The sequence below is a fragment of the Astatotilapia calliptera genome, chromosome 1, assembly GCF_964374335.1.
Source record: "Astatotilapia calliptera chromosome 1, fAstCal68.1, whole genome shotgun sequence".
NCBI lineage: Eukaryota > Metazoa > Chordata > Actinopteri > Cichliformes > Cichlidae > Astatotilapia > Astatotilapia calliptera.
Window position 1 is genome coordinate 38,400,991 of NC_137422.1, and position 27,060 is coordinate 38,428,050.

Sequence of the window (27,060 nt, forward strand, 5' to 3'; positions counted from 1 at the left end):
TCATGTCTATGTGAAGGGCATTGTCCGACATTTAGTGCCAGTATATGTGCAGAGCGAAGAAGAAAAGAAGAAACATATATATGGCATCAAATGAAAACCCGGCAAATAAAAGTGAATAAAACTACCATCTTTATTAAAACGTAAAAGCATAACAAAGGGAAGCAATTGTAATATTCTGTACTCTCGTACTGTTTGGTTAAACATGGTGATGTCAAGTATATCGCTGTATTCTATTATACTATACTGTGTATACTATACAACAGCGGTCCCCAACCCCCGGGCCTCGGACCGGTACCGGTCCGTGAGTCGTTTGGTACCGGGCCGCGAGAGTTGAGGCTCAGGTGTGAAATGTCTGGTTTTCAGGGTTTTATCGGTTTTCAGCGTTAGTTTGTTACCGTTTTTATCGTTAACTCGGTTTTCCTGGGTCTTTTCATGTGTGTTATGAATAAATCTTCTTTTTTTCGGTACCGGTACTAGTTTTATTTTGTTGTATTTATCCGCGACACCTTAAAGGCCGGTCCGTGAAAATATTGTCGGGCATAAACCGGTCCGTGGCGCCAAAAAGGTTGGAGACCGCTGCATTAGACTACACGTATGACCAAACATAACGACATATTCATATAGTGCTTTATTCAATACGCTTTCTATACCTGCCAGCCAATGTGGAATCACCAGTTAACCTAATATAAAGCATTTCTGTAAGTTCAGTAAGGAAGATCTGTAATCAATCATCTGACTACTTTCCTGGGTGTTAGTTCTGTTCTTTACATCACTACCTCTTTCTCATGCTGTCAGCCTCAGTACCGTCATCATTAATCTAGTCAAATCATCGTCTTCTTGCCCACCTTCTTTGAGCCACTCTGCCTCCAATTCACGTAGTTTAAATCTGTGCTCTCCATCTGCAGGGGAGGGGTGGAGATGTGCGTTTAGGGTGTGGTGTCAGGTGAGGCTGACTCACAAACCTGACCCCAATCATCTGATCATGTCTCCCCACTTGCGTATGTCGCTAGGAACTGAAGAGAGAACTGCGCGTGGTGTGAAGCTGAAGGAGGGCAGCTTGAAAGCTCCTGCAGAAAGCGATCGAAATTTAAAAACAAACACTGAGTGTGTAACGCTGTGTGAATACGTCCTTTATTATCACATTCTCCTTTTTACACTCGTGGAACCCACCCTCCTTCCCATCTCCACCAGACAGTCGCCTCAATCAGTCAGACCTCAGTCCTCATCTTCACCTCCGTCAGCATCCAGACTCCAGGGGCTCATGTCCTAAATCCTATCACTGCTGCGATTCCTTCATGCCATGATGGGTCATAGGAGTCAAATCACCAGATACATTAATTTCTCCTTCTCAATAAATCAAATTCTTACAAGTGATCTCGCCTTATTGAAATGCATATATGTATAATATGCTGGAGGAAATCTGTGCAGGCACAGAGATCTGATGTTCAAACCAGAACTCTTCTTCCTGTAAGGTGACAGGGCTAAGCACTGCACCACTGTGCCACCCACAGGACATAATGCATATGTCACGTGGGTGACAACAGGAAGAAAAAAGTTAAGAATGTTCAGCATTTGTAAGGGTGATAAAATTGCCATATAAAGCTGTTCATTCCACTCTCTCAGCAGTGCCTGTGGTGACCATGAAACATGAAGCAGTCTCCAGTCCAGAGCCGTACTGGGATAGAAGAAATGCTTTGACACAAAGTTCAAACTAAAACATTTTCTTAAATTGTTCATTACTCAGTGAGAGGTGGTCAGGGATTAAATTAAACAATGTTACAAAACAGGTAAGATTCTTATGATAATGAAGGCAAACGATAAACAGTGAAAATTTCAAGTCTACAGCAAGATTTTATGTTAATTAATCTTATTATTCTAGACAGTTTTATATTTATTTTACTGCAGATTTAATGAAGCACTTTAGTGCATAGCAAGAAAGAACACACGTGGCTTCTGTATGAAACAAAAAATCAGTCAGGTTTCGTTGTGTTTTGGCTTCAGTCCTGCACAGTTGCTATAAACTAATAAAGTAGAAGATTTCGCTGTGCTGCTGAGTTTAAAGACAAATATGTTTTTAATGCAGACACAAAGGAAAGCACATGATCGTCTCATCATTGAGCTTCTCACTGAGGTAAGACTGTAATGTGTTTCCCTTAAAGTATGAGTTGCCTTTGTGATATATGTTGTTGTGAATAAAACTGAATTCATTTCAAGGAAATTGTTGTAGTTTATAAAATATGATCAATACAGGAGTAAAAAAAGTAGTGTTATTCAGGGAATGTTCATTGGCTAACGACGGGTCACAAGCCCGTAGCCAATGAGCATGCGATCTCTTCAGTTTTCCTTTCTTGTGCTGCTGTCTGTCAAGATCGTGACAGAGAAAACGATCAGTTAGGTTAAGGATACTATGTTTGTTGCAACTGGTTACATTTACTTTTTCTTCTGGAATTTAACAAACCAAATGCAGGAGCTTTGTGTTGGGCAGGAGGGGGGGCTGCAGCTTCAGGTTTAGCAGTTATTTCAGAGTTATTATTGGTTCAGGAATACTGAAGCATCATGCTTGCTTTATTCATCTCCCGTGAGTTCAGAGCAGGGTTCAGTCCTTCAGGATAAACAGTCGTCTGAAGAGTTCTTGGACCTGGTCCTTCCCCGTGTCCTCATGGCCCCCCACTGAACGCTGAAACCAGATCTTTGACGCTGCTGGCTGTACGTGGTGTTTCCTCGTCCTCCTCCTTCTTCTTCCTCATCTTTCTTGGGTTGGCATTGAGACTCTTGGAGCGCAGCGTTGGATACATCTGGTCCTCCCCTACCAGCAGCTCCTCCTCCTCCTCTGCATTATTATTCTGACCCTCCTGTTCATGGCTTTGCAGCTTGGTCTCATCTAGTTCCTCTTTGGATTCCTTGCTGGTCAATTCAGTGGCCCAATTCTGGTCCTGCTGGCCGGGGCTATAGATGATGTTGCTGACATACTTCTTATTGGAGGATGGAGAGCTGCTGAGGGTTGGAGAGGATAAATACTGTGTGACCTTTGACCTCTCCAGAGGGAAGGACACAGCCGCCTCCAGTCGGCCCTTCTCTATGGGTTTATCTTTGTTAGTGTCAGCCGAGTCACGTTGAGGTGAAATGGAGCAGATCTTGGGGGATTTGATGTCTGGGTCACAGGGAGAGATCAGAATGTCCACGTTTGAAAGAGACTGAGTGTCCTTAAGTCCTTGTACCTCCAGAGCTGAGCAGAACTCTTTCAATTCACCTAAAAAGAGAAGTTCAGACAGAGGATAACTGTTTACCTTCATTCTTCTGATATAATGCGTCCAATAAAGACTCATCTCCTGTCCTACCTGTTTTGGTTCTTCCCTCGCTGTTCCCACCTTGCCTCTCTGGACTCTGCTGGACCCTCTTGTCGTTTCCCTCCATGTCTCCGAAAACCGACGTCCTGTCGTCGTGCTCCAGCTGGTATCTGTACAGACTGTACCCGTCAGCGCTGTTGATGCTGCCTTGGCGCAGCAGAGTGCCCGGCTCACACACGGACGATCCTCTGGAGTGCGTGCGGACGAGCTCAGCTCGGTCGACGCCCGCCAGCTTCTCCAGAGCGTTCATCATTCGGTTAGAGAACTCCTCCAGCTGAGCCAGGCGGAGGTCGACCGTCTGCAGGGATGCCTTCATCGAGTGTTCCCTTTCATTTACCTCCTCCAGACGCATGAACATGTTCTCCACCCTGAACACACGACATGAGTACTCAGGGCTGTGATGGCAACAAGTTGTAAGTTATGCTGTCTCACTTAAGTTTCAGTTGCCGGGTAAATCATTACATTTTTGTTTGTTTTTTTTCACATTTAACAGCATTTTAAGTTTTATTCAGTTCTTAACGTATGTATTTTTGATTCTGGCAGTTTTGGTCCTCCACAGATTGCACGCTGAGATGAACACGAACCTTTCAGACGTGACTCTTATTCGCTCGTTGTTAGACGACTGCTTCTCATCGTCCTTCTCTCTGAAGTATTCCTCCACACACTGTTCCTCAAACTCATGCAGACTCTTCAGCTCATCTGCATTCAGCACCAGCTCTGAGGGAACACAGCATTTTAAACTCGGCACACAAACACACGTGACTGCAATGTGTGCCTCAGACTGGTAGAGGTGGTTCTGATAGCTCGAGAAATACCAGGATTATGCTGTATTCATACTGAGCCTTTAACCTACTTTAGCTTCTGTTAGTGATGTGCTTAAACATATTACATTTTTAGATATCAGATACTGAAAAAAACTGAACAGGATCCAGAGTTTAAGTTCAGGTTCTGATTATGGCGGTCTCTGTCTTACGCAGTCGTCTTTCGCGGTCGTCGTACTCTCCACCCTCTGCTCTCCGTCTGCAGTGGCAGCACAGCCTCTTCAGTACAATGTAGATGTGGGGGAAGACGATTAGCGGCGGGGGCAAGATGGGGCGGTCATGGAAGGTCATGATCAGCTGATATCGCTGGAACTTCCACACCTGGTTAGAGATGGACTTCACCTCAAAAAAGGTGTTGCTGTGGAGCAAGTGGAGAAAATCTCTTAACTCATTCACTGCCATTGACGTCTATAGCCGTCAATTGCAGTGTATGAGTCAATGGGTTTAACTCATTCACTGCCAATGGCTGGCAGTGAATGAGTTAATTATCACTTTATCATTATATAATCAGGTTTTCAAAGTTCAAGGTGAAGTTATCAACTGGAACCGTGAGCTAACTAGAAAATGGTTTCTAGGTATTTTTCCTTCCCACCAGTTAATAGATTATGGTGACATCTACACAGGAAGTGACATTCCCAGCCCGGGCTATTGTTTTCAGTGCATCTCTACTGTACCTCTGTAGAGCAATTGAGGGGACACACTGCAGATCTAAGCAGTTTGTCCTCAGATGTTTCCTTGGATAGAAAATTTTCCAACAAAATGATTTCCTCTCAAGGTCTTGATATAGACACAGTATAGCACCAATAACATCAACTCGTGTTCCTGCTGCCAGATGGATACTTTGTTTCTATTGATCACACAGCCCTTTGTATCAGAGCAGAGAAGCTAAAAGGTCAAAGTTCATTTAAAAGCTTTGTTAAATTGGAAGTGTGCAAAAGTCTGCTTGGGTCTGAGTGATGAAAAATTTGTCATCAATGGGGTGAACATGAGGCTTCTTTTGGATGTCAGCATGCTCTACAGTCTGTCGCGACACTAATGTTACAGAGTTTGAACTATAAGGGCACAAACAGTGTGTTCATCCTCCAGCTCCGAGCAAATGAGTGAGTATAAGGCCGGGATTATACATGCTTGTGGACATGAACAGCTGTGTAGTTGAGCAGTCACCACTTGATAATGAACCTCACGTCACATACTAAGTATGTACGTACGGCAAAGTAAACACTGCCATAATCAGCAGCCAAATGGTTTTTAGGACACATACGGATCATTCTCAGTATTTTGTCCACATATTTTTCTGTTTCCCCCATTTCCCCTTTTTCGACACTGAAACTAAACTCAACTCTTCTTCACTGCATTTAACTTGAAAAATATGACAAGTGTTTTTAAAGTGGGTTTTGTCTGAGTCAGTGTCTGCAACCCCTAATTTCCTTGTCTGCAGTGCAAGTGTCAAAGCTTAATTGACAGTTGTCTACACCTTACAAGGTGTGGATAAAGGCATGCCTGAGGCTGGCTTTGGGGGATGCCAGTTTTTGTCTTTGTGCTCTCTGGGCTGTCATGTGTAGCTCGGGTTACTAACGGATTTAAAATTAAATGTTGTTTCCTCTTTATGTTGTGACTTTTAAGCCACGACGGAACATATGTTACAGCTCGTGTCTGCAACGACTGCTCGGTGTACTGACTTGAAGACGGCAATGAGCAGGTTGACCAGAAGGATGTTGGCTACCAGCAGGTAACAAGCCATGATGGCGGGCGTGAGCCAGGCTCCAGGGATGCAGGGAGGAAGCTTCTTCCCATCTTCATCATATAAGTTTTCTCCACAAGGAGCTGAAACCCAAATACACACACACACACACGCATAGACTTGCAGCACTCATTAAATCTGACATAAAGAGTAAACTATAACAATGCAAAAGACAACATCAGGCAACAGCATTTATGAGCAACTGAGTTTTTATGAGTGTTACCAAAGAAATTTTAAATAGGGTCTGTAACACCCACCCTCAGAACCTCCTTGTTTCATAGACAGCACTTATGAAATGACACATTTTTGTGAGGGTAGCTTAGTTATTTCAGCTGCTAAACTCATTTCAGCCTCTTCTGGTTCAATGAGACTGAACCGAAGGGAGTTAAAAGAAAATCAGTGAGTTTAAAAGCATAAATTCAACAAATGATGGTCAGTAGATAATACAACTGAGATTTCACAACACTATGAGATTAGCCTTGTATGACCTCAAATGCACAGATGAGCACATTGACTGTTTGGTTTGAGTGGGTTAGTGCTTTTAGATGCTTACGGTTGATTTCCATCGCGTAAACTGTCCAGGAGCAGCGGAAGGAAAGAAGGAAGAAAAATAATCAGCTGAAAATCCTCAAAAAGTGAAGAAGACTTCATGTTGGAACCACTGAAGGAGATAATGTCTAACAAAGGAGAGGATGACAATCACAGTCACAATGAACACAACAAATCAACTGCAGGGGAAAAAATAAAATTCGTTTGTAGTATCCAAATGATTAATAAAAAGCATAAGTACAGTGAAAGTAAATACAGAGATCAATTGTTTTTGGAGGGAGAGGACAGCAGGGTGTGTGGACTAACTGATAGTTTACAGCATGGAGGGAGGACGGGGTAAGGACAGCATGAGGACAGGGGACTAACAGCTGTCTTACTATGGATTCTAGTCTTACGGTCTATGGAGTCGGCAAACACCTCTCCGTAGATCATCCAGTAGGGCATGTAGAAGATGTTGCGGGCCAAACGCCACGTCGGCTCCTCATCTGGGTGGAGGATGGCCTGCCGAGCTACACCAAAACTCATCAGCACCACCAGCATGATAACCACGAAGTACAACATGTCGATCATCTGGAGACATGTGGGAACACGAGACATTTAACCCAATCAATGTGGACTCTGTGACGATATCAATATTATACCACACGTATAAACAATAACCTGTGTGCACTGCTGGTACCCCACATAAATCTGATAATACAGTGTACATGTAGCTGTGTACTGTGAGGTACCAGTACATCACAGTCCTTTTAAATGTAAGACTATGATTTCCTGGTGCCTTTACAAAAGGTTGTGTAACATTGCGTTGGCCTGACTGTAAGTGCGGTTTCCTGAATGAAAACATAAGAAGAAACCCACACCAGGGGTCCTACCATTTTGCCGATCATCATGACATAGGGCCCCAGGTATTTGTTTACTCCGAAGATGTCAAGAACTCGGATGTACCAGAAGATGATGTCGACGCAATAGATGACGCGGCCATATCCCATGTAGGGCTCAGGCTCCAGCCGCAGCAGGAACCCAAAGATGAAGACCGAGATAGCCACCAGGTCTGTGATGTTCCAGTAGTCCTCCAACCACACGTTGATCTTCTGCTTCAGCTTCCCAGGCTCGGACATCAGGATCTGACCAAGCAAGTGTTTTCATCCAGGTCAGAAGAAAAGGTCAGAAGTTCATTTTTCAGAGACTGTAAACACGTTACTGTACAACCCGCTTGAACTGTAATGATTTGAAAAGTTTCCTAAAGTATCAATATTGCTAATGTAATTCAGTCTAATGCATTTCTAATGGAACAAAACAATTAAGGATCAAATGTTGTGTTAAAAGTGTAATTCAAGAAGAGACCCTTTAATATGAGATCACCTTTCAACCTGTCAGCTCAGAGGATTAAACCTTTAGGTTCCGCCATTGAGCATAATTTCAGTTGCATTTGGTTACATTTTTTCATGTAGTTTCTTCAGTAAAGTGTAAAATTCTAATTAGGCAAAAATAAAACGTTCTTTTTCTGTTATTAGCTGTTCAGATCTCACCCTGCACCCCGATCAGATTTCATTTTGTCCTCACACCTACTGAGCTCATGCTAACTGTTAATGGCTGTTTTGTTTGTTTGTTTTTCAGGCACAAACTTTGCTTTGCCTTCAAAATTTTAATGACCTTCAGAGCAGAATCCAGAGTTCATAACAAGCTCACACTCAGTCTGAAAATGTAAAAAATAGACTTGTCAGACAAGAGCAGTGTCTGTGTTATATAACACAGTACTGGCATACCAGTATAAATTGCAACTTGGAGCAGCAGAGATAATGTTGTTCTTGCACACCTTCACAGACTGGAAGAGAACCTGATGTGGATCGATTTAACCACCTGGGCCAGTTCTTGTGTAGTTAGGGACTGAAATCTGCTGCTGAGTGAGTGTCACAGAAGCAGGCGGGGGTTAAACAGCCAGGTGTGTTTGATGTTCACCTGTCTGAATTTCTCCAGGCCCAGAGTGACGATGTAAGAGACGACGATCCACTCTTGCAAAGACGGCCACCGCTCCATCTTCACCAGGATTATGTAGTTATACAACATCAGATACACCAGGTATGAGATCTAACATGGACAAAAAACACAAGGATCATAGAATCTAAAAGTAAAAATTCAGCTTCTGGATTTATGATGGACAGCTAGAATTGGGAACGTTTCAGACTCTTAGACCTCTGAGTCTTGATGTGCCAATTTATTTAAGCACATAACATTGTCCTTCAGAGTTACGACTCCTGGGAGACCCGGGCAACCCTTGGATAGTAAGTTCATTAAAGATATGGGAAAGAGTACTTAAAAAGTATCAATTAAACCAGAGGGCCGGATTCCTTAAGTGGTTTGCATATGACCCAGAATTTTTGCCTAGTAAGATCGACTCAACATTCAAAACATGGGCAAATAAAGGTCTCACCACATACAGTACGTTGTTGAAAAATGGAAAAGTGATGAGTTTCCAGGACCTTAAGAAAAAGTTTGGGTTGCAAAATCAAGATTTTTTTTAGATATTTGCAACTGAGGGACTTCCTGAATAAAAAGTTAAAAAATCCTCAGTTATCAACTGGGAATGAAGAGATTATATATATATTCGAGAATGTATATAGAGATGGATCCTATTACAAAATTTTTTCCAAATTATATTGTTCACTGATCAATCTACGGGGTGATGATACAAGATATGTTAAAGCAAGATGGGAAACAGAGAGCAACCTATCCCTAACAGGAGAGGAATGGGATGGGATCTGTAGACAGCAGTGGTCAGTAACAAGCTCCCCCTCATGGAGGGAATTCAGTTGGAAGAATGTAATTCGTTATTTTATTACCCCAGCTCGAAAATCCAATTATTCTCAGAATACAACATGCTGGAAGCATTGTGGACATGCAACAGCAAATCATTTCCGCATTTTTTGGGAATGTCCCCATGTGGTTCCATTTTGGAAGGAAATACATAAGGTCATGGAAACAATCTTCCAAAAGAAAATACAATTTCATTTTGCATTATTGTACCTAGGCAACCTAGAGAGTCTTAATCTATGCAAACCGGATAAATATTTGTTCAGTGTGCTGTCGGTAGCTTCCAAAAAGGCCATAACTCGCCTTTGGCTTAAAGAGGATACTCCTACTATAGATGAATGGATTGATGTGATATATAATATTTTTGTTATGGAAAGAATAACTTTTAGGCGAAAGTGGCAGGTGGACTCATTTGACAAATATTGGTTGAAATATGTACAAAATGGGAGGCCCGATTTTGTATAATGTCATTGTATTTCTTGGTTTGTTTCGTTTGTTTGGTTTTGTTTTGGTCCGTTTGTCTCTTTTGTTGTTGTTTTGTTTTGCCTTGCTTTCCCCCCCACGGTGATTAAGTTGAATTTGTTGTACATGTTGTATAAATAAGAAAACTAATAAAACATAAATTTTAAAAAAACAAAAAAAAACATTGTCTGTTGCAGTTCTGTCAAACACGAAGTTTCAGGGAAAATATTCATAAATGTTCAGTCTTTTTATATCTACCAGATACTTATTTTTATTATCTGAAATGCCCTTTTATATATTTCTCATTTTAAATATTGAAATGTGCACTTGCCGTGTTGAACCAGAACTTGGTGAATGGGGCATTGTAGAACTCATAGATTTTCCTCCCGATAGGAACCCTCTTCCCGTGCTTCTTGTCACTCTCATTTTCTTCTTCATCTCCTTTCTTTGAAGTAGCGTCAACATTAGATGCTGCATCCTGAAACAAAGTCTTAGTTACTCAAACAGCCTGATTTTATGCCGATGTTAACGACACGAGAGTTTTATACCTTGTTTGACTTCTTGTCATCTTTAGTTTTTCCATCATTGCTTCCTTTGGATGAATGATGAGGAGCTTCATCCCCAAGACGAAAGTCCAGGAGCATGATGGCAGGAGGGAAAATAATCCCTAAAATGACCTGGAGACAGGGTGAGGAGGGGACAAAGGTCAAGCTTAACAGAATTATGTTAACATATAGATGCCTCTACTGCTGGGATCCCTCAGGGTTCTATCCTTGGGCCCATTTAATTTAAAAATTATATTTTAACTTGTGAAGTTCTGAAAAGCAAACAAACTCTTAACCTTTTCTGTCTATCCAGTTTCTTTATTCTACCCTTTTCCTGAGAAAACCTTGCTGCTGTATTCTGCTGGTACCTTGAGGCTGTTGCTTTTGCCCATCCTCAGACAGCCCATCCACATGTCGGTCAGCAGCATCTGGCTGCAGGTGTGGGCAATGAAGTCTCTGTGTTTGGCAGCTACAGCCAGCTTCAGGCAGGTGGAGTTGCTCCAGTTTTTTAGCTCGTAGGTCAGGAGCTTCATGGCCACCTGCTCATCGTGTTTGTAGGATTGATCCAACAGCTCATAGGCCAGCTGACCAAAGTCCCTGCAAAGAAAAAGGCCAACACCCTCCTTAGGCTGCCTCACAGTGGATACTTTAAAGCTGGAAAACCAGCATGTGGCTTTAACAAACACAACTGAGAAGGTTTAAAAGATAACAAGGGCCTTAAGAGTATAAACAGAAGCTGGACACGATGTCCAGGATTGTGTGTGGGACTCACTTGGAGTTGTTCTCCAGGTCCTGGTAGATGTCATCCACCAGCTCGCTTTGGGAAGACTCGTGAGCCATGGCCTTGTAGAGCTTGCAGGCTACTAGAGCCTTTGCCATGGCCTCCTCCCCTCGCTGCCACAGGAACAATGCCATCTTTTGGCGCTTCATCAACACCGCCCACACCATCAGTTCATGGAAGGGGTATTGGAACCTGCTGACTTCAGGGTCATCTACATCAATGTCTACTTCCTCCTCCTTTTTCTTGTTCTTCTTTCCTTTCCCCTTTGGACGGGGTTCATCATCCTGCAGAAACCAAGCAGGTCAGCAAGTCTTCCTCTCAGAGCAGATCACCTTTAGTTTTCAGATCTACATGTACATACCTCCATGCCAAGAAGCTTCAGCGCTTTGGGCTGTAAGACACAAGATGAAAATGTGAGTAAATATTAGTGTATTGATGCTACAGCAGATGCAAGGTCATTTCTATCGCAGCTCCACCAACTTTACTCACTCTTTTGAGGCCATACAGGTTGTTATACAGAGTCCTGAAACTCTTCCTTGTGTACTTGCAGCGGTACGCTCCACCCATCAGGAACTCCAGGACCAGTCCAATATCGATCAGTGTGATCTGGTAATCTGGAGGAAGATTCCCCTGAAACACATGTCATTGGATTATGCATCTTTTGTTCAGTCATTCCTCATATTTTCTTTGATTTGCTAGTTTTCTTTCTGCAGATGCAGTGTAGAAGAGCCGATTTCCTTCAGTGAACAGGACACTTATACCTCGTTTTTAAAGGTCGTGAACATATTTTCTATGATGTGCAGCTGCGGTTCTGCCCTGGTACCTTCTGGGGACAAGCAGCCTGAGCTCAAAGCATATACTGCAGTTTAAATATTTCATGAACTCGGTGAATCCAGAGCACGGTACTCACCTTTTTGACATCTCGGACCAAAAAGTGCAGAGTGTTGGCTGGTCCCAGTTTCTGCAGAAACCAACCACAAAACAAGGTGATGCGAATAAAAACAGTGGTGGCTTCTCTGCTTAATACAATTTATACAAATTAACAGATTCACTTAGAGACCAGAGGACGTGATGAGCGGGATGCACGCAGACAGCAGCAGAGAGCTGTTTTGTAATCTGACAATAATGTGGTTAAACCATTGTTTTAAGAGCTTTTATGTCTGTGGATCAGAGCTAGATTAGAGACAGCAGCAGTGATATAACAGAAGAAGGACATTAAGCTGCAGAGCAACGTGTCAGCGAGAGTAAAGTGGTTAGAGCAGAGCTTTTGTTTTGTTAACAGATGTCCAAATTTTATTGAGATCAAACAAGCATGAAGGTATTATATTACAAGGGAAGAGTAACAAATGGTGAAGTACCAAGAAATTGGAGCATTTTCTGCCTGATGTATATGAGCAGTGTCCCTGAGAGAATTAAGATTTTTCAATGCATCATATAAAACCAAAACTTTTTTTAAGGTTTCTGCTGATTCAAACAGTGCAGTTTAATCTTACTCTCATATTCAACAAACCAGCCCTCATTACTGCATCAATAACAAACAGGCAGACTGGGAAAAACATTTGAAAGGTGACATAACATGTATTACCAGCAGGGTGTGCTCAAGCTCCACTGCAGCTCAGTTCAATGCTCTTCCAGCCCCCATTGAAGATAAGATAAAATAACTCTTTATTGTATTTTGAATGAACCTGAGGTTTATGTGTGTGTTACCAGCCTGCTGTGAGCACCAAACAATCAGGGCTCTCACCCTGCTACGTCTAACATCTTTATTCAGGATAATCACACCCAGTTTAACACCACCATAAATCGGTTACCCAGTTTCATTACCCCGTCATAAAATGATGCTTTGTACTGGGTTTAAAATGGGTTATTTCTTTCTGCTGCTGATGGATTTTTATGCTGATTTCATTCAAGGTCATTTTTAATTTTTATTTATCATATAATTCTTGCAAAGAGCACTTTTTCCGTTGTAAATCAACTATGACTCTGCACACGGGAGGTGTCATGGAGTAGGTCCTCCTCTCACCGTGTTGTACAGCTCCTCCAGACGGGGGATGGTGAGGAAGTGGTGGATGTTGACGCCGTTCTCAATCAGAAGTTTAACGAAGTCAACCCTGTCCAACACCAGAGCGTCCATCATGGCCTGTTCCAGTGAGTTCACCTGTCCCACACAAAAACACCATCATGACAATCATCCCCTGCCACCTGCTTCTGGATCACAGATTTGCCTCGATGTGTCAGTCACTGAACGGATGCTGGTGGCGGCTATTCAAGATGATAACATCACTTTTAGTCCAGTCTCCTACCCAGTTGAGCAGCTCCAGTTTCCGAGGGTCCGTCTCTTCAGGAGGTTCAGGTTTGCTTTTTCCTCCTTTTCCCTTCTTCCCCCGGGGTTTCCCTTTAGCCCCTCCTGCTGATGGTCGCTGGGCTACCGGGCTCTTTGGACGGTCAGAAGGTGAAGTTCGCACAGGCTGAAACAGAAAGCAAACGCAAGTGGGGAATCAATAATCCACAAACACATAAGTAAAAGACACCTAGGCTGAGGAAGCAGACAAATGGATGACAGAACGCTGATGTCAAAGAAAAAAGTTTCTCTTGAAAGAAAAACAAAGTTTACGGAGTGACTGAAGCTGTTGTATCTGTGAACTCACAGGCCAGTGGAGTCCATACACAAAGATCTGACTGCGAGCAATGTCCACTCTGTTCCAGGCCAGAGCCAAGCTCAGCTGATCAGACGCAGATGCATTTGTACCTGAAACCAGGAAAAAAGATCTCACCCTCAGTTCCGTCCCTACACAGACATGTTTTTGGAATAAATATTAGAAATATGAATGTGTTGCTGTTACATTGACCAATTAAACCATGTGAAATCACTGCGACTCCATATGCTTGAAGAAATTATCTGTATTGCCAGCAACATGTGGCTTTCATGACACTCATTACACCAAATGTCCCAATTTAAGTGGAGAAAAGCATAATTTGCTTTGATGTACTCAGACCTATCAGAGAAATGATCCTGAACTGAAACACAGGCCAACATTTCTCTTAGGCAGTCGCCTGTCTAAAATGTTACCTAACACAACAGCATTAACATTGTTGTGCGTTTCCTTCTTAAAACCCTTTCACACACCAACCTTTGAGCAGAGCTGTGAGGATGGACATCTCAATGTCCTGCTGTCCCTCTGAGCCCATCCTGAACACTGTAATCTACACAATCAACAAAGAAACAGCACAGTGAGCGACACAAACCGCACCAGACACCCAGAGCCTGAGAGGCAAAGCTCAGGGCAGAGAACCGGTCCCATTATAGGTCATCCGTCTCAAATCAATGTGCATCTTCTGCTTTGCTGGCTCCAACTTACTTATAAATCTTATGGTGCAAAGCTTGGACACATATAGACTGATTACTGTGACAATTTAGCTTCATTTATCTAATATTTTTCAAGATTCTTTCTTTGAGTCAACATAAATTAATTTAATGTCAGAAAGAATTGTGCATGCTTTATTTTGAATTTTATTTAGCATCAAATATTAGACAAGAGACCTTAATGTTTTCATAGTACTCATTCATTCACACAGTGACATTTTTAGCCTTTTTGAGATGTTCATGAAAAGCGGATCAGCTGATCATTTAAAGGATTCAAAAAGATCTTTAAAGGATTAAAAATATATGAAGCTAAAATTTCACAGGAATCATCATTTATCTTCAAACTATCTACAATAACAATTTTATGCAAATTGGAGACGATAAAGCAGGTCGTAAAAATGTGATTGAGATGGAATAAGGCATACGTAATCTGGTAAATCTGTACCTGTTATCTCTGAGCCTCCAAGGATCTATTTCCTTTGATCAGATATAAAAGTTGGATGCAGACAGATGTAAATGTGATGAAACTGTCAGAATTCCAGATCTAACAGACGTTGGTCTTGATTTATGCAGCAGACCAGGGTCTGAGCAGCTCTCCTGCAGAGGTGGTGTCCAATGCAGCAACCTGAACACAAATGTCTTGTGACATTTGCCAATAATGTTATTTGTATTTATTTTTAGATGCAGGCTGTATCACATTCAACTCTTAATCAACACCGATTGTGCATCTATTTTTTATTTTATTTAAAAAGACCTTAAATGAAAGAATAGGTCATCTGATGACGTCCTCTAATATATTCCAGCAGCATCAATCCAGCCTACTCATGAGGAAACCGTTTGGTTTTTAAACCCCCTTATCTGGCGATCTCAGCTAGACCATTGAGTGTCACTGAAAATGACATTGAAGGCTTCCCAGTGTGGTAAAATATGAAGGACCCTCAGTAAGTGTCAGTAAAGGATGAATCTGGAGTGAGAATCTGTTGTTTGGACATGTGCGGCAGGTTTTCAGATGCGTTGCACTGCTGGTTTCCCCCCCCATCCCATCTGTATTCTGTTGATTTGGTCTTTGTGCTTATTTACTAATTGATTTACATTCAAAAGGCAGGTTCTTCTCTGGAAGAGATTAATGGATAATGATATCATCACTGGAAGTCAAAATCTGAACAGGCATTTTCACGTGTGTGATTTACACGAGCTTTATTTTCCTCATGTTTCTGACTTCAGGTCATGTCTGCAGACGAACATGTGAACCTGCAGCAAAGCAATTTTAATCTGACAGCAGATCAGTTTAAGTGAATTGATGTTCAGATTTTTACATTTATGGGCAGCCTGCTGTTGCAGCTGTTCTCTGGAAGAAGCAGAGGATTGTGGGATTAAATAAATGGTGGAGGGTCACAGAACAATCTCCACTAAGTGCTGCAGTGTCAGTTCAAAGGGAAACCCTTCATTGTGCAAATGTCACAGTGAACAGGTTTGTATAACATGAATCTGTAATCTGCAGAAACGGTGCCCAACCAGTAGTGTAGGTTAACTTACCACAGTTACACATGTGAGGTTTAAAAGAACTTAAACAATGTTTAAATTGTTTAAGTTCCCCACACACACACACACACACACCTGAGCTTATGTCATTACAATCAAGTGTTTGCTCAGTGCTGGTTCAGAGACTTAAGCCATTGTTCTCAAATTGGCACCAACACTTGTGCACCCTGGCATGTAAGGTAGCTCCCCCTGGTTGCGTTCGGTCATCAGGCCTCTACATGGCTTTAATTCTTTTGCAGGGTTGGACTGTTACAGGACACCCTGCCCTACACAGTACAAAAGAAAAATGGTGCATAGCCAAGACGAAGGAAAAATAAAAACCAAAATCAGGCGCAGACAGTTTAATTTTGAGAAAAATTAATGCGTTTCATTGTGAACTCAAATCACAGTTTGACATTCGGTTGTTGTCTTTAGTAAGTCTGCAGCATATTCATGCACTCCTGAACCACTCCGATCCAGGCAGGGATTATTTCGTCCCCAACAGTAACACAGTGTATGAAGGCAGTAGGGCTGGTTTGTGATAAATGACTGAGACGAGATGGGTTGGGGATGGAGATCAGGTTTATTAATGAACTGATGAGGACATACGTGACAGACAAATGCAGTTATGAAGCCCCCCCCCCCAAAAAAAAAAAAAACCCCACACACCTTAATTTCAATTTGCCCCCAACCTACCAGAGCTCTCTTCTTCATGCACTCCATCACCATGAGGAAGATCTGCTGTGCCTGGCTGCGGCTGTAGTTGAAGGTCTTCTGGATGGTGACCAGCAGCTGGTCTTTGACACTCTCACTAACCAACCTGCGCAAGAGAAACATCCAGGTAGCCACATTAACATTAAACTGAGGAACGCAGAGGGGTATAACGATAAAGATTCCCATATTAAAACTGGAAAACTGAGCGTCTCACATGATCTGATAAATTGAATTATTAGTAATTGTGCATTTTAGAAGCAAATGTGATTTTCTACATGACGTTGTAGTCTGGCTATTTAACTTCAATCTGTCGATGACAATCCTCAGTGATTGTATCAATACCATAACTGCCACCAGGTGTGATCGTCTAGTTAAGCCTGGCTTTTACGTTCGTTCAGCTCACCCATCTTCCTCGCAGTATCTGTGAGCAAACGAAAGGATGTCTGAAGCTCGACCACTGCCATCACAGACCACCACTGGGACAGGGGGCTCCTCCTTCAAGCTCTCCAGTGTGATTGAGATAACATTTGGACCACCTTCTACGATTAGACAGACCACTGGGACCCCCTGACCAAGACCTGAAACCACCATACACAAAAATAAGTTCTAAGGCCAACTTCTATCAGCATCTGCAATTCAAAATAATGACCTTTAGCATTCAGTGATTAGCTTCACTTGCACCAATTTGGTTTTCCTTTTCTGAAGAGTCACTCATTCACACAGAGTGCTGTGCAGCTTTAGCATTGCTGAGCCACCCACCAGAAAACTGCTCTCATGCATGGTCTTCCACCTTTATGCAGGACCACGTACCCAAACCCAGCACCCCTTTCACTCTGGAACTGCTTTCTAGCCATGCATTGTGCTCAAACTAAAAATGGTTTGTTAAAGACAACATTTCTGCCACAAGTAGTGTGAAACAGCCGCCTCACTTAGACTTACCTGACTCGATACAGTTAAGGTTGGATAGAAAAAAAAAAAAAAGTCTTTATTTTCTGGTCATTTATGGTGGCCTCATGAAGTGAGAGGTGACAGCTGAGCTCCCCTTTGCTGTCCCTGCCTTACAGACAGCTCCAGGCATAGGATGACAAAGGGAAACCCACAGGTCACACAGATTGATGGACTGATAAGCTTCAGACTGACACTAAAAGCAATTGTGCATTTTGGGTAGGTCACATGTTTGACTCACGTGTGTTGATTTTCTGCAGAGAGATATGCTTCTCCAGCTGCCGGCGGAGGCGAACCTCAGCGCCGTACTTTCCACACGTCCCGTTATCAGCAAGGATGAAGTGGGAGTGGCTGCTGTTCAGGACTGACAGCTTGCTGAGCGGGTTGGACATTGTCTGATAAGGCCGGGTCACCTAAAACATGAAACCCCATGTTTCACCCAAGTGAGGAACAGCACATTCTGCTGCCAGGTGTTTTACTACATAAATATCTGCAAACACTGTCGGCTTAGACTCCGTCTGGTTTGTCTTACATCTCTCCCAATCAGGTCTTCTTTGTTCTCCACAATCCCCCATGGTGCAATCCCGATAGCACAAACTTTCCCTCTGGACTTTGAAGAATGGTCTTTCAGAGCATCGCCAACATGGCGGATGACTCCTGGGGAAAAAAAAAAAAAAAAAGAAAAAAAAAAAGAAAAGTCACGATATACAAAATGACTCTTTTTGATGTCAAAGAACAGCAATGGCATCAAGTCATCTTTGCATAAAGAATGAAGGCTGTACCTGTACTGACTCCTCCAGTGAAGATCCAGGCTCCAGTGGTGACAGCAGCTTTGATCAGCCCTTTACCAAAGACCTGCTTCAGCTTGGGAGGCAGGTCAAAGTTCTGGAGGCCTCCATGAACAGAGATGAGTAGTGTGGGAAGCTCCAGCTGCCAGTCCTTCACCATCAGGTGGAGCAGGGAATCTGGTTTGGAGTCAAAGGAGACCCTGATGTACTGCAGGAGGAGGAAGAGGTGTCAGTGCTAGAATGCTACAGAAGCAGTGAAGCTGGCGTGTCACTCCTCAGGCACACTACCATGGCCTTGTTGACATGTCCTCCTCCCTGAAACTCCAGCACCCCGTAGGCATCAGTGGGGGAGACCTGGGTGTGTTTGAGGGCACTCCATCTCTCCGTAGATTGGACTTCCAGCTGGACCAGTGGGGCCCCGTCCTCTTTGGCCCCCAGAGGGATGGCGGTGTGCTGTGCCACCAGCTGACCACAGCTGCACCTGAACAAAAACAGCAGTACAAACAGGTTACAGGCACTGATGTTCATTTACCGCCTCACTGTGTAAGGTAACTGTTGCACTGAGCAGAGGGGGAACTGTCGTTTCTACTATAATATGACGAGATGAGAAACTATCATTTCCACTTTAACCATTTTTGCTTTTATAGGATATCAACTCTGCAGACGGGCTTTCATTAAATTGCAGGAACTGAATGTTTTGTGCAACATTACCGCAAATAAAATTTCTGAACCTGAAGTTAAACACTAATAGTACAGGTTCTCCAAGAATTCTTCATAGCAGCAGAACTCACATTATAAACCGGTGGTCAACTCGTTTTTACCATCAAGCTCGTCTCGTTTGTCATTTAACAGACATGAGGTCATATGACTAAAGCACATAATCAACAGCGAGTGACCAGTCACATTACACTGAATGAAGCGATCAGTGTAGAAGAGAAGCAGCTAATAAAGACAGAAAGACTCCAGTCACTGGAAAGCTTTTTGGCTCCTCTGGAACTTGAGTTGCTTGTAACAAAAACAAGTTAGAAAGCCGCACTCATGGCCTCAAGTACAACACAATTACAACACTCAGGCAGACGGGAGCGATTCCAGAAAACCAGCCTTAATTTACATTACACTCAAAAACCCGAACACCAACGAGCACAAGCTCAGAGCCAAGAACACACAGAGGCTAAGGTGAAAGACTGGTCTGTTTATACAGATGAGTTCATCAGGGAAGTGGAGACAGCTTGGGGAAAAGGGACACAGGTGAAGACAATAAGGACAATCATTAAGGATTAGCTCAAAGACACAAAAGAAACAAAGGAAAAAGGAAATAAACAGAGGCTGGAACAATAGACCAAAACACAACAAATACGAAGAGCTAACTGAAATATCAAACTCCAAAAATGAAAATGAGGGTTAAAATATTTAAAAGAAAAGAAATAACACAACAAACCCCAGAGGAAGCTGTAATTATAGCTGCATGAGGAGGACCAGCTGATAAAGATCACTTGAAAGTGACTGAACGCAGCTCGTCTCCTCGTTCATAATCATTCTGTCCGGTGAGAGAAATTAAAAAGAAGAGAAAATTCTCTCTCTGAGGTTCTGCACTCGATTGTGTCGTTACCTGCTGGCGTCTTTGCTGGGAATGATCTGAATACATTCCCTCTTCTGGAAGGTTCTGTCGATCCAAGCTCTCTGGATCTGAAAATATGTGATTACGAAGAAACATGAGGATGACTCTGCTTCTCCTTCTTCACAGTAACAAAGTAACAGGTTAACTGTCATCAAGAAAAACATGAAACCGAATGTCCGAGAAACACCTGCTTCCTTTCATCTTCAAAGGAACTTTAATTATTAATTTATCAAATTAAAGTTCACTCATCCAACACAGTGATGTTTTTAATTTAAGGACTATATTTTTCCAACTCTACTGATAAATTCACATCATCTGCACAAAGAAGGTAACAAAAGGCAAAGAGACAGAATCATTGTTTTGTCAGTTTGATCATAGAAAATGATTTATTCCACTTTTCCTGCTGTTAATAATAAATAAATAAATAAATAACTATTTGGTGGTGTATCCTAAGGTGGATATTATGGATTAAATATGTCTCACATCAGCAAGATTACAAGATAAACTTAGTCGTGGATCAGAGTAAGTTTTTATAATAAAAACAAAAACTTTATTCAGTCACTAATATAGAAAACTATAAACAGGAAGTCAGCTGAGCGTGTCGGTGCTCTCTGTGGTTCATTCTTGTTCCTGTGTTCAGCTGCAGAATGACTCAAATGAAACACCAAACTGCTCATGTCTGAATATATCTGGCTAATTTCTGGGAGAGTGGAGCTTTCCATTTCTTTATGCACCCAATCCTCTTACCCTCCGTCCTAATCCTGGAGCTGCACAGAAAAACACACGGAACTCCCCTTTAAAGCTCTATTTCCTGTGTGTTTAAATCCAAACAGCACCAATGACTGGTTGTTATTGTGTGTCTGCACTTTGTAAAATTCCTGCACTCTGGATGATGGAGGATTAACGTCCGAACGGCACATGAGCCTCAGCGTCATTGTCTATTTCACGTGAGCGATAACCCTCCACCATCATCATCATCATTATCTTTCCCTCCCCATCCTCCTGACAGCTGAGGAAGAAGAGGAAGAGAATCAGGTAAATTCAGTGATTCATCAGGCAGCAAACGTTCTGTAGAGAAGGAAACCAAAGTTACTGTTCTGGGTTTAACTTTAAACGAAACAAAGACGTGTCAGAGAAAATACTTCAGATGTGAAGAAGTCACAATTAAAGGGCATGATTTTCACATCAGGATGTGTGTGAGAATTCAAATGTAGCCCTCAGTACAAATCCGTCTGATATCCAGTAAGGCCAACATTAGAAATTAGAAAATAACTTTCTAATGTATGCTGCTTTATGTATGCTTGAGCCAGGCAGTGCCCACACCTGCAGCAAACTGAGTGATTCCAGTAGTAAAAATGCTTTTCAGAGAGCTCCATGTGGGAAAAGTTGACTTTGTTCCCATCAGGATTCTCCCCAAATTGTCCAGAGTTTCCTGTGTGACAACAGCTAGAGGGAGAAATGGTTAAATGAAAGTGGGTGAGCCATTGCCTCTAGCTAGGATTCTGCAGTTGTTTTAGCCTGCAGAATAAAAACCCAGGAACGGAACCAATCCCAAAAAGTTCTGTTCATTTGGACGTAATGATTCAGTGGGAGAAACGTTTCCTTACTTATCCAAGTGTCAGCTGACTGCAGGTTTCCCCAACCTTATAAACAGTACCTTTGCACAATGACTGAAGCCAGCACCACTAACGATGGACTGCAACTGATTCGTGACAACTGTCTGATTTTGTTTTTTCAAACCCAGAAAGCAGCTCGAAATTATCTAGTGGCAATGAAGGATGTCAACCTCAAGAATAGCCAAATTTTATGGTGGACAAAATCTTGCTTCTTGTTCGTTTCTCTTCAGTTTTTTCAGTGTGTCGAGGTCGTAAACACATTGACAGGGATAAACCTAAAAAAGTACTTTTTAGACATTTTTTAAAATTAATCTTTGAACAGATAAAATAGATTTGTTGTACATTCGCTCTATTTCTATCCACTATGAATATCATTCTTACAGAATCTTTCAGAAACCAACAAACCTCTCAGATGCTTCATGTTCAGATCGGGCGAAGAAGAGTCAGAAGTCTGTGTGGACACCAGCAGCAGCCTGCACATCTACTCCAACGTCCAAACATCTCACTCAGTGCTAAACCTGAAGTGAACTGCAGACCCAGCAGCTCTGTGAGCTCCCACTGGCTTCCAGCTCCGCGAGGACCCTGTGAGGACTGGGTCTGGGTGCAGCTCAGCAGATAAGAAAGGAGTTGACTTTATGCAGCTGAGCAAGTTCATGTGACAAGCATGTGAGGCAGCAGGGCTCTTTGTTCGACCTGGTCTCATGACTCCAGGCCGAGGTAATCCTTCTGGGAGTCTCATGACCCATCAAGCTTCAACACAAGAGCATTTTCATGAGCTGCTGGGACCAGACTCAATAAATCTGCTTTTAAAAATCCCCCAAAAACATAACCTCCCAAAACCTCCCAAACCCTGATCCTCCATGTGCTCAGCTTTAAACTGAAACCTGTTGAACCTGCTCCCCCTCAAGATTTCGGTTTGTCTTCATGGAAACTGAGTCCATCTTCTTTGGTTTGAATCGTTTTGCTTCTTTACTCCAGTTTTTACATTTGGTTGCTTTTCCACCGCATCTCAGAGAGGAATTCTGTGCTCTTTTCTTCACTACGGTCACCTCCACACAGGAGTTTAGAAATGCAGAGCCCACTTTAATTCAGGACGGCCTCACCTGTGGACCAACCAGACTTTCTAACATTTTATCATGGCACGAAAAGCACCGCTGATATAACTGCATCTGGATTCTGGGAAACACTCGTGAAAACAAAGTTTGCCTGCACAACAGACCGAACACACATTCAGTTCATATGACAGTTTAATCGATCAGAACATGTACTTTTACTTCTGATACTGTAAATAATACTGATGGACCTCTTCACAGTGATTTTATTGCAGTACTTATACTTGAAAATTTAGTGGAGTATTTGTTCCGTTCTTCTGTGCAATAATATTCTGCTAAAGTACTTTTAAAGTGAATAAAATAAAATCAAGGAGTGTTTTCTCAACGAAAACAGAAAAAAGGAAGGACTCAGCAACAATGCACAGGGTGTGTGAGAGAGGCCTGGAGATTTGGATTATCAGGGGTTTAAATGAGATTAATGCTGTTCAGAGGAACTACTTGTTTGCATAATGAGCTGTTGTATTATGCTCTATTTTATTTCATTCAGAGACAGGAAGTGGACCGCAGCTCTGAACCAATCAGAGAATAACAAGGTAGGAATAAACAGCAAATCTCTTCAGTCGGCACAACAGCAGCACAATGCATTGATGGGGAGGAATCAGCAAAAATCAAACACTTATTCTTTGTTTTTGAACAGATTTAGTGCATGTCACATATGTAGTACCAACACCAGTTGGGGTTGTACAACAATCCCTGGTGGTCTCTAGTTTGCATGTGTGTTTCCATGTGAACTGGAGCCTATTTCAATTTATTTCTATAAATATTGTATGAAAACATATTAAAAATATATACTGATGATAATTCGTTCAACGGTGAAAGCAATATTTAGGAAACTGATAAACCTGTGCCAGAAGTAAATGTGTAAAGTTCTTCTTTTGGACTTGCATCAACACTTAACTGAGGTTCATCGGGGCAGTTGTTACACAATCTTTCTGACAGACACACAAACAGCAACAAAAATATTTCTGTAAGATCTCAAAAAGTAGCATCAAAAAGCTAAAATAAAAACCTCAATGAAAAAATGCTGGAAGAATTTAAAAAGAAAAGAAAAGAAAAATCAAGCATTTGTGCCAAAAATACAAAAAAACCTGCAGTTCCCACGATCGCCACGGGCTTCCGTTTTTTTTAAAATGTCCAACTTTACAGCAGAAATTTAAAAAATAATGTTTACAGCCTGCGATGTGAAACAGTTTTGGGTTCTCTTTATATAATACCTACTTCGTATTTCAGTTGCATTAAGGCTCAAAATTGGCATTATTAAGTCTGAGCTGGATGCTTATAAAGGTGGTTTTAGCTGAAATGTTTAACTGGTTACCACTAATTTGATTTACTGAATTGGGTCCCATGCAGGTTTACTATGATGATGCCTTTTGAAAGTTTTCATACAATTATGAATCCATTTTATTAATTTTATCAAACTCATTTTATATATGAGTATAATCTGTGATAAATATCAATATCAAAAATTCTTTGCTCCAGTTTGGGAGAAGGATATTCTAGGATTTTTTTCTAATTTAATTATGTTGTTCTATGAATGAATGTTCTTTCTGCCTTTCTGGCACTTTATCTTACAAAAGGCTTTGTGCAATCCTTTTCTTCCTATAGGAAAAGTGCCTGTCTTAGTTTTTATAAACAAGTATAACCCTCGATGACATTCAGTCAATTTAATTTGTTCCTTTTCTTCATAACTTCTAAAAACTTTTCACAATATGCAACGTTTTTTCCCATTTTTTTCATTCATCAAATTAACGGGAAACTGATTAACTGAGGAGATACAGGTGAAGCTTGCGTCTGACAGAAAGGATCTGGTTCGAGTGTTAAGACGAGCGTGTTACTCATCTGTGCGACGTTGGCGTCTCTGTTTTATTAATTAGACCCTTTGCTGTTCGCACTTTAATGTGTCTGATTTCACAGTCACATGTTTTCCAGGGAAAATAAACAGATGATTGTGTTCATTGAGCAAAATCACATGAAGCCAATGAACCGTGAAGTGAGCGGGCCACATGATCTGAGGAGGAAGAGGAGGGGAGAAGGGCATGAGTAGGTCACATGGTCTGAGAGAAGGTGCTGCTGCTTCCTCCCTGAACCTAAAAACAAAAATCTGATTTCTTTGTTTTGTTCAGATATTTGTCTTTTTGTTTTTTTTAATGCTACTAAATGTGAAGTTGCAGTAGCACTTTATTTAAACCAGTTTAACTGTCCTCTAACTGACCTCCAAACCCAGCTTCCTGTTCTGACCCGGGGGGGGCCTTGCACTGTTACAACCCTCGGTCATAAAAGAGTGCAAAGAGTGATTTCTGTGTTCATGCTGTTGTTGATTGGCTGTCTCCCTGTGGATTCAGTGTCTGCAGATAATTTTCTGTGGAGTTTTTCAAACATTTCTCAGAACAAAACCTCAGAGTCAGATGGAGGCGGTGGTGGTGATGATGATCAGAACAAAGATAAAGACCACAAATAAGAAAATGCAAGACTGAAAGAAAAATGATTAAAACAGCACAATGGCACCAGTGAGAGAAAACCGCAAACCACAAACAAGGACCAAACCAGCACGAGGAGGCCTTCAGATATTCAGTGAGTGTTTTCAGAACTGCAAATGAGTTTCAGAACGTTTGCTGAAAAACACTGACACCAAAAAAAGTCCAGAAAAAAATCAAACAGGCTTCACAGAGTTCATCTTAACATCTTAACTGAGAGACCAGGAAACGTTTCTCCAAGAGCTCACTCTGGCTCACACCCACCAGCTAATTTTAACTTACACTCAAAACATCTGTAAGAGGCAGCATTATGCTAAACAATCTCAAGGGGAATGATTGCAGGATATTCAAGTTCTGAGAGTTAAGGTAAGTCTGAGGTGCAGGGGTGGAGCCAAATAGTGGCCAGGTGGGTCCAGTGACAGAACAGAAGTCTTGCAGCATGCATGCATCCTATAGAAGGCTGTGCATGTGTACAGCTGATGTTACCTGCAGTGACTACTAAAGAGCTTTTTCTCTTAATGCTTGTTTAACCACCTGCTTTAATTGCAGTTATGGATGAGCTTCTTTAACAGTTCAAAAAGAGGAACTATAGGTAACATTTCAGGTACTTTTTGACCATTTGATGCTGTAAGTAACGATCTCATCCTGGCCACCGCAGTAAATATTGCCACCTTCCCAGGTGAGTTTTCCATCCTACCTTCTGTGATGCAGAGGATGCGCTGCGTTTTATGGATGAGCGTTTGAAAGACCCATCAGTTCCTCTCCTCCCTCTGCTGTCCATGTTGGTAAAGTTTAGCTTTCCTCCACCTTCATCGTCCCATCTCCCCTTCTGTACGCGTGTCCTCTGTCTCTTCTCTGTCTCCCGTGTCCTCTTGTGGTCGTCGCAATCCCGTCCTCAGTCTGTGATGCGTTCATCTCTGGGTGGGGTGTGGTGGGTGGAGACCCCATCCTGTCTCTCCAATCAGGATTAGTGGATGCTACAGACGGCCAAGGGTGGTGCTCTACGAGGGATGCAGATTTAATAAATGATGATTGGAGGTAAATCTACTTTAAACCTTGCCTAACTCAGTGCAGACAGGATAAAGTTCTGTCTTTTATTCTTTCATAAAACTGAAGTACCACTCCAACATATTTGGATGTGCAGCTCCACCTCAGCACTTTCACTGCTGTGAAATTTTAAATGAGAGTGAGTTGGGTCAGATTCCCCACTGCTGTTTGCATTGATAGCATTAATGAGAGGTAAAGGCTCCATCTGCAGGTTGACTTGAACATGACAAATTTATTCATGACAAGAACATATCAGTTGCTCCAATTAATCATTTTTCTGCAGCATAAGGCAGGATCAGGTGACCCTGCAAGAGGCTCAGACTGCAGGAGGACTTCCCCTGATGCACTGAGAACTTCTCCTCCATGTGCCTTAAGTGCTGCTTTCTCCCATACTATTTGCCTATACGCTGTTTTTCTTCTCTGTCCTCTCACGCCCCAACCATTTGCGGCAGTTCGCGCAAGCATCGTTCTGCAGAAGGTCTCTTCCTGTTTTAAGGGTGTTCTTCCTTCACACAGTCAACAAGTACTTAACAAATTAGGACTAAAAATAAAACATTAAAACATATTTAATAAAACTTCTATAAAATAGAGTGGCTGTCACAGGTTGCCGGGGCAAGTCGTGTGGGAGTTATTTAGGACCAAAATGCGGCAGCTCTAGTGCAAGTGAGTTTATTAAACAGAAGTAGATACAAACAGAAATGGCAAAGGTGAGTATGGAACTACGAAAACCTAAACTGGGCAAAACTAACAAAACCAACCAGAAACGAAGCTGCAGGGAGGCACAGGAAACCGGACGGCGAGAAG

General features: G+C 42.1%; 1 protein-coding gene across 3 annotated transcripts; it reads right to left on the reverse strand.

Moving 5' to 3' along the window:
* Positions 1-112: 112 nt before the first annotated feature.
* Positions 113-27,060, reverse strand: LOC113026802 (transient receptor potential cation channel subfamily M member 1-like). Of its 3 annotated transcripts, XM_026175964.2 has the most exons (29): positions 27,015-27,060; positions 25,907-26,210; positions 19,999-20,075; positions 18,678-18,870; positions 18,384-18,597; positions 18,134-18,258; positions 17,843-18,014; positions 17,060-17,234; positions 16,639-16,762; positions 14,189-14,261; positions 13,706-13,806; positions 13,361-13,525; positions 13,081-13,215; positions 11,968-12,018; positions 11,547-11,687; positions 11,419-11,448; positions 11,049-11,341; positions 10,645-10,873; positions 10,280-10,408; positions 10,063-10,209; positions 8,418-8,546; positions 7,331-7,582; positions 6,854-7,028; positions 6,463-6,483; positions 5,848-5,992; positions 4,321-4,526; positions 3,932-4,064; positions 3,339-3,715; positions 113-3,250 (listed from the first exon to the last, which is right to left on the reverse strand). In XM_026175964.2, exons 2-29 carry the CDS (start codon positions 25,988-25,990, stop codon positions 2,658-2,660), a joined length of 4,689 nt encoding a protein of 1,562 aa, XP_026031749.2. In that variant the 5' UTR covers positions 25,991-26,210; positions 27,015-27,060; the 3' UTR covers positions 113-2,657. The 3 variants fall into 3 exon arrangements, with proteins under 3 accessions (XP_026031749.2, XP_080156844.1, XP_026031739.2); XM_080300718.1 differs by lacking the exons at positions 25,907-26,210; positions 27,015-27,060 and adding an exon at positions 22,029-22,281; XM_026175954.2 differs by lacking the exons at positions 25,907-26,210; positions 27,015-27,060 and having other exon boundaries at positions 19,999-22,010.